Source organism: Equus przewalskii, chromosome 7 (genome assembly GCF_037783145.1).
Source record: "Equus przewalskii isolate Varuska chromosome 7, EquPr2, whole genome shotgun sequence".
Lineage (NCBI taxonomy): Eukaryota > Metazoa > Chordata > Mammalia > Perissodactyla > Equidae > Equus > Equus przewalskii.
In genome coordinates, this window is record NC_091837.1 from 78204563 (window position 1) to 78217369 (window position 12807).

At 41.2% G+C, this 12807-nt stretch overlaps 1 protein-coding gene across 3 annotated transcripts in view; it reads right to left on the bottom strand.

Annotated features, from left to right (window-relative positions):
• Window positions 1-12807, bottom strand: part of CCBE1 (collagen and calcium binding EGF domains 1) — a 238099-nt gene that overhangs the window by 40889 nt on the left and 184403 nt on the right. Inside the window, exon 1 of one of the 3 annotated variants that reach the window (XM_070627804.1) lies at window positions 3403-3564. The exons of the other annotated variants lie outside the window; for them this stretch is intronic. Within the exon in view, the coding sequence (XP_070483905.1) occupies window positions 3403-3407 (5 nt within the window). The 5' untranslated portion in view covers window positions 3408-3564. Of the gene's footprint in view, window positions 1-3402; window positions 3565-12807 lie in introns of those variants that run through there. 3 annotated transcript variants of the gene reach the window in all.

Here is a 12807-nt window from a genome sequence, read left to right on the forward strand (position 1 = left end):
AGAAGGAGAGACCCAAACCCTGTATAAACCCTGCCCAAGTTCTGGTAAGCCCTGCACCACGTGTGTGAGGATGGACCCGCAGCAGCCCAGCTAGAGAATGAGGACTTCAGCTGCCACCTACCGCGGGCCAAAGACCACAAGTTAACTGCCTGCTAAAAGAAAAATATCGACACTCTTTGGATGAACATAACAGAATCCAGCGTCTCCACAATGTAACATGTACAAATGTGAGCCATTCTCAAGGGGAAGACTGTCGATGGTGTCAATTCCAAGAAAACCTTTGGAATTATTGGAGAAAAACTTTAGAGCAGCTATCACAACTATGTTCAATGAGATAAAGGAAAATAACACTTGTAATGAATGAAAAAGTAGGAAAATTCAGCAGAGAAATAAAAACTACAGAAAGAACAAAATGAAAATTCAAGAACTGGAAAATATATCTGAAATTTAAAAAAAAAACATCTTGCTGATGGGTTTAACTGCAGAATGGAGTTGTATGATGTGGAGTGAATTTGAAGACACATGCATAGAAATTATCCAACTTAAAGCAGAGAGAAAAAAATGATTTAAAAAAAGAACCACACCTCAGGGACTAGTGAGATGGTTTCAGGAGGTCTACGGTATGGTGTCTGGAGTTCCAGAAGGAGAGGAGAGAGAATGGAGCAGAAAAAAATATTCGCAAAAATGGTTGAAACATCCCAAATTTAGTAACAGATATAAATTTACAGCACACTCCAAACAGGTTAAATACACACACATACAAAAAAAAAGTCTAGAGACATCATAGTCACACTGCCGAAAACCAAAGAGGAAATCTCGAAAGCAGACAGAAAATTACACATTATATACAAGGAAAGGATGATTTGAATGACCACGGGCTTCTCATCAAAAACTACAATAACCAGAAACAATGATATGACATCTTTTAAACTCTAAGAAAACAAACAACGCCGTCAACCCAGAATCCTATATCCAGTGAAAATGTTTTAGGACTGAAGGTGAATAAAGATATTTCAGATAAAAGAATTCATCGCTGGCAGACCTGCACAAGAAACACTCAACAGAGTTCTTCAGGCTAAAAGGGTATACCACAGGGAAACTTGAATCTTTAGGAAGGAATGAAGAGCATTATAAATGGTAAGTAGGGTTCATAATGTGTGTAGACGCAATAAGTATAACAACTGTAGAATAAAAAACAGCAGAGGGTAAATGGACCTAAATGGTTACAAAGTTTCTCCATTGTGTGGGAAAGAGTACCACAGTGACATTTCCACTGGAGCAAACATTCCCTTTACTCTCCATCTCTCCAGCCTCCATTACTTTCCCCTTCCCTTCTCTCCTAGCTGTTTCCTTATAAGCTTCCCTTTACCACTGCCCACATCAGCATATGTTAACTCAGAAGCCAGGAATTAACCAGGGTCCAGTGAATCTGCAAACCTCAAGAATATACCCCAAGGTATTTCTAGTGAGTTGACTACAGTGGTTAAGCTATCATTTAAAAAAACTATTTCCTTATAACCATAAGAGAAATCAGATTCAAAGTTATTCCCGGTGCAATATCACTCACATTTGCATTTGGATATGCATTCTACGTGGAAGAGAAAGGGACTAGTCAAATACGGTGCACAAGCTCGGAATTGCACATCACCTGCAGCCTATCACACCACCTGTGTGAACACAGCATTTGTATGTTATAGTGGATACAGGGGCACAAACCACTGACTTGAGAAATCAGCCATTATTTGTGTCCTAAAGCAAGTTCCCACCTTCAACAAATGGTCAGAACCTTCAACCAGGTTAAAAAAGGGTTTCTGTCTGTTTAAGAAGAATTTGATACCCTTGAATGTATTTTTTCCATCATATAGTAAAAAATAATTTAACAGCGTTATTTTCTACATCTGCAAATTAGTATAATCTAACTATATTATAGGTCAAATCAATTTCTGTGAACTGGTCTGCTAAGTAGATTACTACCCACAGCAGAAACTCCAGCAACTTCTTCCTAAGGCTTTTGCAATTTATAAAAATTTTATTAAATCCATCATTTATAAGTTTTATATGAAATTTACTAAAAATGTATACAACTTATAATCAGGTACCAATCAGGTACACCACCACCACCTGATGCCTCCCTGCAACATCTCTCATGTGCAGTCCAGCTGTGGTAGATAATCTTACTTCAAAATCACAGTAAGTGGGCTTCCATTATAAAAAACAGTGGCATTCGGGATGCTCCCGAACAGACTTGAATGAAATAGCTAAGGGTCCCCCCCCTGCAGAGAGCACATTTGCCTACCTGTACTTGTCTACTCAACATAGATCATTTTGAATCTTTCTTCAGCGTATTTTATATTAGAAGGATATATATGAGTAGATATACATATATATGTAATTTACCGATACGAATGATGCGTGGCAACATCCAGAGTTTTCCCATTAATTTCCCAACATCTCCAACGGCATTATAATTTTACATGCTAAGAGAAGCCCGTGGGGCATAATTTTATGATTATTATTACTTCTAACAGAGTAGAGGATCTACCTTTAGATTCAATGAAACAAACTGTGCCTAGTTTTCTACGGTTTAAGAAAGTCCAAGTTCCTAACAACCAAAAAGAAAACTGGCTTAATAGAGTATTCATTAAAATTTTACGGGTATTACTTACTGTATTACTTGAAGCTGTCCTACAGAAAACTATTAGAAAAAGACCTGTGCACCAGATGATCTGAAACTGACTGATTCATGAGAAAGTTGGATGGAGGAGGAAAAACATGTGTTTTTGATACTCATGTCTCAAGGGTAACACCACATTTAAACATATGGTTCTATTTGTCTGTTTCTATTTAAATGGTGCAGCTAAGGTATAGCCTCTGAGATGTTCGATGGCATTTTAAAGTTCACGAAATGGATGCAATCTTTACAATCTTTCTTTCCACATCCAAGACGTTAAACTTGGCATTCTGACTTTTGTGAACATTTCAAGGGCTCAGAATTGTCCACAAAGTGGAGCCAAAAGCAACCTGTCATTTACCTTTCTATGAAATTAAAATGATAACATGGTGATTTGATATGCTTTCAAAAGGCTACGGAGCTCTGTCAGAAGAGCTGAACTTTGGGGTGGGCATGCTTTATTTAAATTCCTGCTCAGCTAAGAATGAAATTCCCCTTGACTGTTTTTTCTTAATTGCATAACTAACATCAGCTCTCTGCTCCAGGGAAGGAGATCCACCGTAACCCCCACCCCCCGCCCCTCTTCCCCAGAGTTCCTGCAGATAAAGCATTATTTTGCATGTTAAACACCCAATCATAAATCACCATTTAAAATAAACAATGAAATATTCCAAAGTATTAAAAAAATAAACACTGGCTGCACACATCATACCTTTTGAAAGATTACTTACACCATAATTTACGTATAATGAAGCTGAGACAACCCAAGTGAAATTGCCTTGTTATGCCAGCACGGACACTCGTTAGACCTCACTACAAACACGGCTGTGTGGTTTTTATCTTGAAGAAAAACAAACTAAGATGGGGAAAGCTCATGTGGATTCAGAGGAGGCAGTCCTTAATACGCTTCACATGTCATAGCTTGGTTTTCCAAATGGAAATACTTTTCTCATTTCTTGGCAAAGGGAAGTGGTGATTAGATGGTTGTTACATAGAAAGGGCGACATCTGGCAATCAGGAAAGTCTGTGGAGGTTTCCCTTGGGTGCCCCTGAGTATTAACACACAAAAAAATCATAAATAAAAATAGTACAGCCAGAAATATATCCCACCAACCAAGTGTGTGCGAGAGCTTTTGGAAGGGAAAACTACATCAGGAAAACAAAGATAGAGATACTATCATCCAACTGTCTGCTGACTGTTAGTTATCAGGTTCTAGAAAATAATTTAAAAAAAAAATCCGCCTACAGAATTAGAGGCCTAGAAAGAACCTGGAAAGGTCAAGGGAGTTAGTAGGCAAGAAATATTTCAACACTTGCTCCAAGGCAACAGTAAATTTTCCTAAGATTTACTTGGGGTTTCCTTTGCAGACCTCCCTAGACAGGCAGCAGATATATCAGATTTTTTTAAAGAATGAGATGGAACTGCATTTTTTAGAGTATTTTAGAGTTGGTGCCAAGATATGTGTAGTGGATGGAGCAATGGCTTTGAGGTCAGGCAAGTCTGGTTTATAATTCTGGCTCTGTCATTTAAAGAGCTCAGGGTGTGACCTTGGACTCATTTCTTAAACTTGCTGAACTTCAGACTCCTCATGGACAAAATATGAATAACAATATTTGCTTTAGAGGGTTATCACAAGGACGACAGATAATATAATAAAGGTGCCTCGCATGGGGCCCGGTTTGGGGTCAGAACAGTGTTCTTGCTGCAGCTTTATGAACACAGCAAGCAAACAGCAACAGCAACTCTACCCAGATGTTTTCATCTTATGACTCATCTCTCTTCCACTTCTTATTCAATGGCAGATGTCACCTCTTCTTCCAAGAACAAAAAGAGACCGAGAGGGGAGGGAGAACAAGTTCTCATTTCCAGATGATGGAAAAGTAGTATTTCTGTCCTCTTCTTCTCTCGCAGAAGAACCCCAAATAATGAGAACACGAGATAAAAATGCAAGCTCATATCCCACGGATTTAGGAGATCTCTCAAACTCTGAATCCCAGTAGGTGAACATGGCCTGGGGAAGGAAGGATTGGAAGTGATTTTGCAGAGTGGAGCAACTTCCAACGTAAATGCCTCCAGAGGAGGTTACCATGGAGAAGAAGCAAGCCAACTCCTCCCAGAGAGCCTCAGCAAGCCTTGAAATGGATACACCGGGTATTGAGGAAAGTGGAGGCCAGAAGACAGCAAGCTGGACTTCCAGGCCCCTCCCAAGCCCCAAGCAGCTACCCTGATACCCTTTGCCTACTGCCACAGGGAGCAGATGGTATATCCTTTTGGCAAACTCTACCCAAGAAGTTCAAGACTGGGACACCACGCCAGAGAACCCAGTAGAACGTGCCCAGAGTAGATAATCCTGCCCAGGCACACAGAGTTTCCAAAGGTTTTTTAAAGAACCTCTTCGATTTAATATTTCATCCTCAAACAAGGAAGCCCTCCCGGTGATGGCTTCTAAAGACAAAGGGATGGTGGCTTTCTCACAGCTAGTCAGTCCTAAATGAAGACAGATGAGATTAGGACACTGTGGAACCCAGTTGGCATGATTTATTTTCACAATTCCAACCACGCTGTGGCATGCCTGAGACGGGAGTCCATAAGAAACTTCCGCCAGGAAGAACACAGAACACGAGTCCCTGGGGGCTGATATTAAAGGGCTGAGGATTTAAAAGCGGGCCTGAATTTCTTTGTAAAGCTCTGCAGAGGGAGGAAGCTTTCCTCTCTTCCTTTCAATCTTCCTGCCTTGCTGAAACTTTTACTGAGCTTTGCATGGCTTCGCGTGAGCTCCAAGAATTCCTTTTACACCAGATGCCCTGAGAACTGAACCCAGTAAAGTGACTCACCTCCCATCTAGGCATGCTTGGCTTCAGCCTTTTAACCAGAAAGTGCTCCTCCAGGCAAATGCAATAATCACATTTACTACAGCAATCAGTAAAGGAAAACTAAAAAACAAAACAAACCTACCTATTTATTCCTCTCTATATAAGGTTTTACTGATAAATCTCAATGACAACGTTAAGAGACTCTTAAGGAGTACGTTAGCTATACCCTGTTCTTATACACACAATTACTGATGGTCAAGATCAAATGAGGAAAACAGTTTGGTGGTTCCTCAAAAAATTAAAAATAGAGTTACCACATAATCCAGCAATTCCACTTCTGGGTACATACTCAAAAGAATGGACAGTAGACTCCGACAGATATTTGTTCAAAGAGCATCATTCACGATAGCCAAAGGTAGAAACAACCCAAACGCCCATCAACAGATGAACAGATAAACCAAATGTGGCATATATTTACAATGGAAGATTATTCGTCCTTAAAAAGGAAGGAAATTCTGACACAGGCTACAATATGGGTGAACCTTGAAAACATTATGCTAAGTGAAATCACAAAAAAGGACAAATAGTACACGATTCCACTTAATCATAGACAAAGTAGAATGGTGGTTGCCCGGGGCTGGGGGAGGGCGGTGTTGTTGTTTAACGGGGACAGAGTGCCACTTTGGGAAGATAAAGTTCTGAAGATGGATGGTGGTGATGGTTGCACAACAATGTGAATGTACTAACGTCACTGAACTATACACCTAAGAATGGTTAAAATGGTAAATTTTAAGTTATGCATATTTTACCACACATACGCAAAAAGGTCAAATGAGGAAGGAACGATGCTGGAGTCACTCCTCTAACCAGTCACACCCTGGTCATGGTATCATCTGGGTTTTAGCTGTGTGAATTATAGAAAAAAATTAAGAAGTGTGTGTGGGAGGGTTATTCTTAGATAGGGCTAAGGTAACAAGAAGAAGGTATTTATCGCTACAAGGCTGCAAATGATGATAATTTATTCATTCAACAAACATCACGCATCTAGACAAAAGGCAGCGAAGTCGGTGGTTCGAGTCCTGGGCCTTGGAGATGTACCTTCTGGGTTTGAATACAGGCTGTGCTGCTTTCCAGCTGTGGGACCTTAGATAAGCGACTTAAAGTCCCTCTAACTTGATGTCCCCATCTGTGGGCCCCTATCTCACTGGCTTGGTGTGAGCGTTCAGCGAGTTAAAATGCAGTCAGACCTTAGTACAGTGCTGACAAACATTAAGTCCAGCAGAAAATGTAGAAAGAAATGTACTGGTTTTCCTGCCATGTCCCCGCACGGACGCCCATCTTCAAGGACCCTGGAGTGTTGAAGGGGGGAGCGTCAGGACATCAGCAGCCCCACCACAGTTGACTCCCTGTTGGCTTGTAAGGGAGAAGCAGCCGGTGCTGACTGATACAATACAAGGGCTGGTATCTTGGTCATATTTTTTTCTGTGGTCTCTCCTGCTTACAGACGATTTTATCAGATAGCAGAAGTGAAACCCTCTCAGGCTCCTGAGCATTCAACCTTCCTATGATGAGCGCAACATCCGTTCTCAGCGATGAAATGCACATAACTGGCTCTCCTACTGTTTACTCAAAGCTGGCTCAGGAGCACATGGGACGCATGGACAACAGCCTAGGCTGCAGGGCTGAGAACTGAGGTGTGCGGGCACCTTCACACGACGTTTCTTTCAGCTCCTCCCATCTCCCTTGCATGTCAGCGTTCCTCAGACTCAGGGTCAGGGGTCTCTGCCGAGGGCCGGCCGGAGCACAGAGGGGTTCTGGAGACAAGAACTGGGATCAACTTCCCTTCTGCAACTGTGCCAATGTTGGACACTCCAGCTTCTTCCCACACAGCTTTTTCATCCTTCCTTGCAACCTCAAACGAGTTTTCTATCTCATCAACCCTCATTGTCTTGTTCGCAGGCTGCCTCTCCCTAATTCAGATGAGAAGTTGATCATTTTTGAAACACACACGCACAAAATTTAACACATTGAAAAAGGGAGTTTGGTATTATCTTTGCAAAAAGCAAAATAAAATTCTCTCTCTATATGTAGGGAGATATTTTTACATTAAAAAACAAAGATTAGGCTGGGTATTTGTGGTTCTCTTTATGTGGGTGAGATAAAAAATGTACCTTATGTTCTTTTTTGTGTGTTTTCTGATTTTTACGTACGGAGCACATACTGATTTTGTAATAAGAGATAAGAAATATTGTAACAAAATAAAGGGATCTTTAGGGATTTTCAGGGTGTTTTGGTATATTTCTAACACCAGGCTTGGCAACAGTTTCAGAAACTTTCGGTTTTGAAAGTTGGTTAAGGAGTAATGTTCATGAGCACGTTTAAGCGTAACTGCACACAGGCCCCCATCAGGATTTACTTCACCTAGAAACTGATGATTTACATTTTGGACAAACTTGGCCAAGTAGATTTCAGCCAAACTGCTTTTGATCAAGTCACCTGGAACCAGTATATGGTATTCATTAAGAAACTGCTTTCAAGATTTAGTGTAACATTTAGTAGAATGTTCATTCTTACTTTTTTCACCTCAAATAACCGGTTTAGTAGGAGTCTGCCTTAGAATGTTAATAGAGCAAGTTTCTCCATTTGTGAGACACATTTAAACCAATAAATCTGGGCTCACGTTTATTCCCATGGTTGCTAATCTTCAGAAGTACTGAGAGCTGTGAATCATGTCTTACCCTCTGGGTCATCATCCATGGATGGTGCATGGAAAATGGAGACATCCTTGCACCACTATGGTTCACCATATGCAGGGACATCGTGGGACCCAAAGTCCTAGTCACTGGTTTATTTTGATTCTATCCTTAACTCTCTAAGCATTCCAGGAACACCTGAATGGTTATTAATAATACGCTACAATGGCCTTCATCAAGAAAATCCTATCTTCAAGCATCGTATTTATAAACTGAGCCATACAACAAGTCATCTACTGTGGCCACCGAGGTACCCCTGGAAGTCTCCTGCCAGCTCCTCCGCCTTCTCCTCCCACTCTGGGTTCTCTCTGCAGCTCAGCCATTGTTTCCTCAACTCCGTTCTCCTCCAAAGGGTGGATCCAGCCTCAGGATTTCAACTCTCACCTCTTTGCTTGTGACTCCTAACCTGCAAACTTGCGAGCATCTTAATTGCCTTCGCTTTGCTTGCTCGTATCTTCCAAGTTTTCTATCATTACCAAGTATTCCTTTTATAATGAGAAAACATTGCATTTAAAAACTAATAGAAAAGATTAATTTCTGACTACCAAAGTGGAATAGAATAGCATCCTTAACTGAGCCAGGGCTCAAAGGCAAATAATCCACAAGTCTGTTTTAAAATATCACCTTCTATTTTTTTCTTACTAACTCCCCAAATTGCCCACAATGGCTGCCTTTTCTGAAGGTCATTACTGTGGCAGAGACAGCTAGCTGTTCCCCCGTACCTACTTTCCCTTTTTATCTACTATAACAAAAACCTAGATTATAGCTGGGTACACAACCACCCAGAAAAATGGAAATATTTCCCAGCTGTCATCCACCAGGTAAGGCCTAGCGAATAAACCTGGCCAACGGGATGTCAGTAGCTGTGGTGTGTGCAACTTTCAGGTGCCACCCTTAAATGGAAGGGACACATACCCGCCCCCCTTTCACCTCCCCTTGAGTGGGAATGTGAACATGATGGTGGTGAGCCATGTTAGATGATGAGATCAACACCTCAGCGATGGGTGGGTCAACATACAAGGAGCTGAGTCCACGATGCTGTCCAGCTACCATACGAGCTAAGGATGCCTGACAGTTTTGTATAAGAGAAACAAATTTCCATCTTGTTCAAGCTATTACTTTTGGTTTCAGTTATAGGAACCTAATACAGCCCCACAGCTAAAATAACTGAAGGAAATTAATCCCTGGGAGAAAGGCTACTGAAATGTAAGGTTGGTAAGCCAGAGGGGCCTGGAGAAGACCTGGCCTTTTATTTTGCTCGAGTAACAACTGAGCCTGGAGCTCCTGAGGCTTATGAAATGCTGATCCTTGACATATAAATGTGTGGAACCTTGCTTGTAAATTATCCAAAGCTGAAGAACTCCCTGCTTTGACAGGGCTGCCATTCTCCTCTCCACACAGTGGGAAGAGATTCACTGGCACTCAGCCCCTTTCCTGCACTTCACCCTGTAAATGAGGCATTTCCAGAAAGAGCTCAGTACAGGAACATGTAAATACAATTTGCTGATTCAGATTTTCACCCACAGGCCAGCTACTTGGGCATTAAATGAGGAAGTCTTAGAGAGTCTTCCTTGTAATGACTTTGAAAGAACGGATCCAATCTTAGATCTTCTTTCTTAGGTTAATTAATCAGAATGTGACAAACATATCTCATTCCTCACATGCATAAAACTCTTATGGAAAACGAAATACAACTGATAGTAATTCAGGTCTAAGTCACCGGAGGGAGAAATTCATACAACACTGAAGTGGGATTTCTACCTCCAAATCACTTGCAGATGAGAGCAGGAATCTTCTATTTGTTTTAGATACCAAACTATATAAATAATGATGCAATATCACAGCACAAATTTCAGTTCAGATTAGTTAAGAACTGGAAGCATTAAGTTTGACTTAAATTCAACCAACACTTAATTGAGAGCTTACTACAGGCCAAGCCAAGCATTTTCCATAGATTATTTAATTCTCATAACCACCCTTTTTTACAGATGGGAAAACTGAAGCACAGAATGTTTAAGTAACTTGTTCAAATTAGGAGCTGAGCTGGACATGAACCCAGGCTACAGGACTCCAGAGGCCACCTCTTCCCTCAACTGAGTGTTACAGGAGATAACAGAGGTGATTCAGGTTTGTATTTGGTCCTTGAAGACAATCAACGTGGGAGAAATGTATACACACAGCTACGGATAACACAAGACTGCATTAAAAGCATCATCACACAAGTACAATGTGTTCTCAGAGGAAAGAGCATGAACTCAATTTTATGGGCTGCAGAAATGTGTGGCCCATTGGAGTTGCTCCTGCCCCAGAAAGATGCATCAGGCCGCACATAAAAGGGCGCCCACCCTCACTACCTACCAACCTGGCCCCAAATCCAGTTTTTCTGTCTTGCATTTGCAGCTTCCCTCTGGGGAAAAATTCTCTGTCCTTGGTTCAAGATCTCCTCAAACAACCTATAGGACGTGTCTCGTAAGCCTGAACCTTATTTAATCTGTGGCTCAGAGAGCCTCAGCATAGGCCCAGAGGAGAGGTTTGAAAGAAGAGACTGCAGGCAGAGCAGTTAAAAAGCCTACTGAAATATTTCAGGCAAGAGATTAAGGGGGTCTAAAATAGGGCAGCAGGAACTGAAAAATGAGGACAGATCTTAAAGAAACTTAGAGGCAGACTATATAGGATTTCCTAACACACTGGATGTAGAGAATAAGAAAAACAGAGAAGTCCAAGACTAGAGATTTATTTTAGTGTAGCTGCCTAGAGGATGAGGTCACCATTAACTAATGCAGGTTACAAAGATTTTTACAGAAAAGATTTTTATAGTACAAATTTGGAGATGACCGGAAGGTTATCAATTATATTTGGTTTGAACATAACATTTAGGGCGAGGCAAAGGTGGAGGTGTGCTAGAAATGTCTTCAGAGGGACAGGTGAGGCTGAGCATTGGATAAAAACCCCTGGGGAGGGCGTGAGCCAAGGACATGGTTTGGGGAGATGTTGTCCTGAAAGAACTGGGCTAAGTAAGGAAGCCAGAGAGAAAGGACAGAAGGACCAGTTGGAGAAGTGATGTCCAAGAAGCCAACCAACCGGCTATATGACAAGCCACTGTCCTACTCTGGGACTCTGCTTTCCACTCTGGAAAAAAGTGGCCTTGGGCTAGGGTGATGCTTAAGGTCTTCGCCAACTCAAAAACTCCGTGGTTCTTGGGGTGATGAAAATGTTCTCTCTCTTCACTGTGGTGGCAGTTACATGAAGTTTACTTTGTGAAAACTCACTGAGCTGTACAATTAAAACTGGTGCATTTTATTGGATATAAATTATTCTTCATTGAAGTTGATTTTAAAAATTCCTTGGCTCCAGGTTAATAATTTTCCATTTCATGCAAAATTATTGATAGTATGAAATATTCCGTATATGAGTATTTTCTCATCAGAGAAAAAGACAGGTCAAAAGAGGCATACCCTCAATCCCCAGGGGAAAGAAAAAAACGAGATGAATGAGAAGAAACTGTTTTAAGAAATTAGTCCCTGATCATTCCACACACTGATGTGAGTGAGCAGATGTCTTGAAAGTGTTTTGCAAGCACACGGGGAAGTAATGAGAATGTCTGGTGGACTCTCAGACATGGCACATGCGGTAGGTTCTTTAAGACAGCCCAAGAGCCACAGGGAAGCAATGCAGCTCCTGGGACCTGTGCTCACAGGTGGTAACGACCTCTAGACAATTTGCTCAAGTGGTGCTGCTCAGGAGTTTATCACATGTCAGTCAATACATGGCTAAACTCAACAAGGATTTCTAAGGTGCAGGAGTAGATGTTTCTGGTGCAAGGTATACCCACTTTTAAAACAACTTAAGCTCCTTCGTATCTGAAGCATCATTTAATTAGGAGGGAGAGGCTGCCCACCTCTCTATATTGAGTCTACTATGAAGTCTGTCATTTATCATGATTTTTTGCCCTTTTGCAAATTTTAAGAGAAAGTGCCTTAGAGTAATAAGTCTGATCCCTGACAACAAGGTATAGTTTGGGGCTCTATGATAAAGAAAACTCTACAGAAAATCTTACGGTCACAGGAGGACACGCACATTTCTACCATCATACATGCCACACTCTATCTCCGCTAATTGACCATGAACTCCTCTAGGGCAGGAGTCTTAGTTATCCTGAGCACCTAGTCCAGTGTCTGAAAGAACACAGATGCTCAAAACAGTTTGGGTGAATTGAAACTTGGCTAGAACTCTTTCCTTGGGAAGAATCTATCCAAGATAGTATTTACAACTATACAGATTATGACTATCTTCTCTTTCTCTTCTTTTTTTACTTTTGTTTTATCTTTTCTGACCTCCTGTGGTCATTCTTCCCTTCTTTATCCTTTTCTGTATTTCTGATTTTCTGGAATCAGGGACTGGAAGGAGTAATGGACAGAGAGTAAGGAGTGTGTAACCCCAGTAATGTTTCTTGCAAGAAATGATAACAAATTGATGGCCTTTACCATGTTCTGCCTTCTGAGGCTGAAAATACTCAACTTTATCTGCAGTAAATAATATGTGCTCTGCCCTTTGTGATGAAGAATGGGA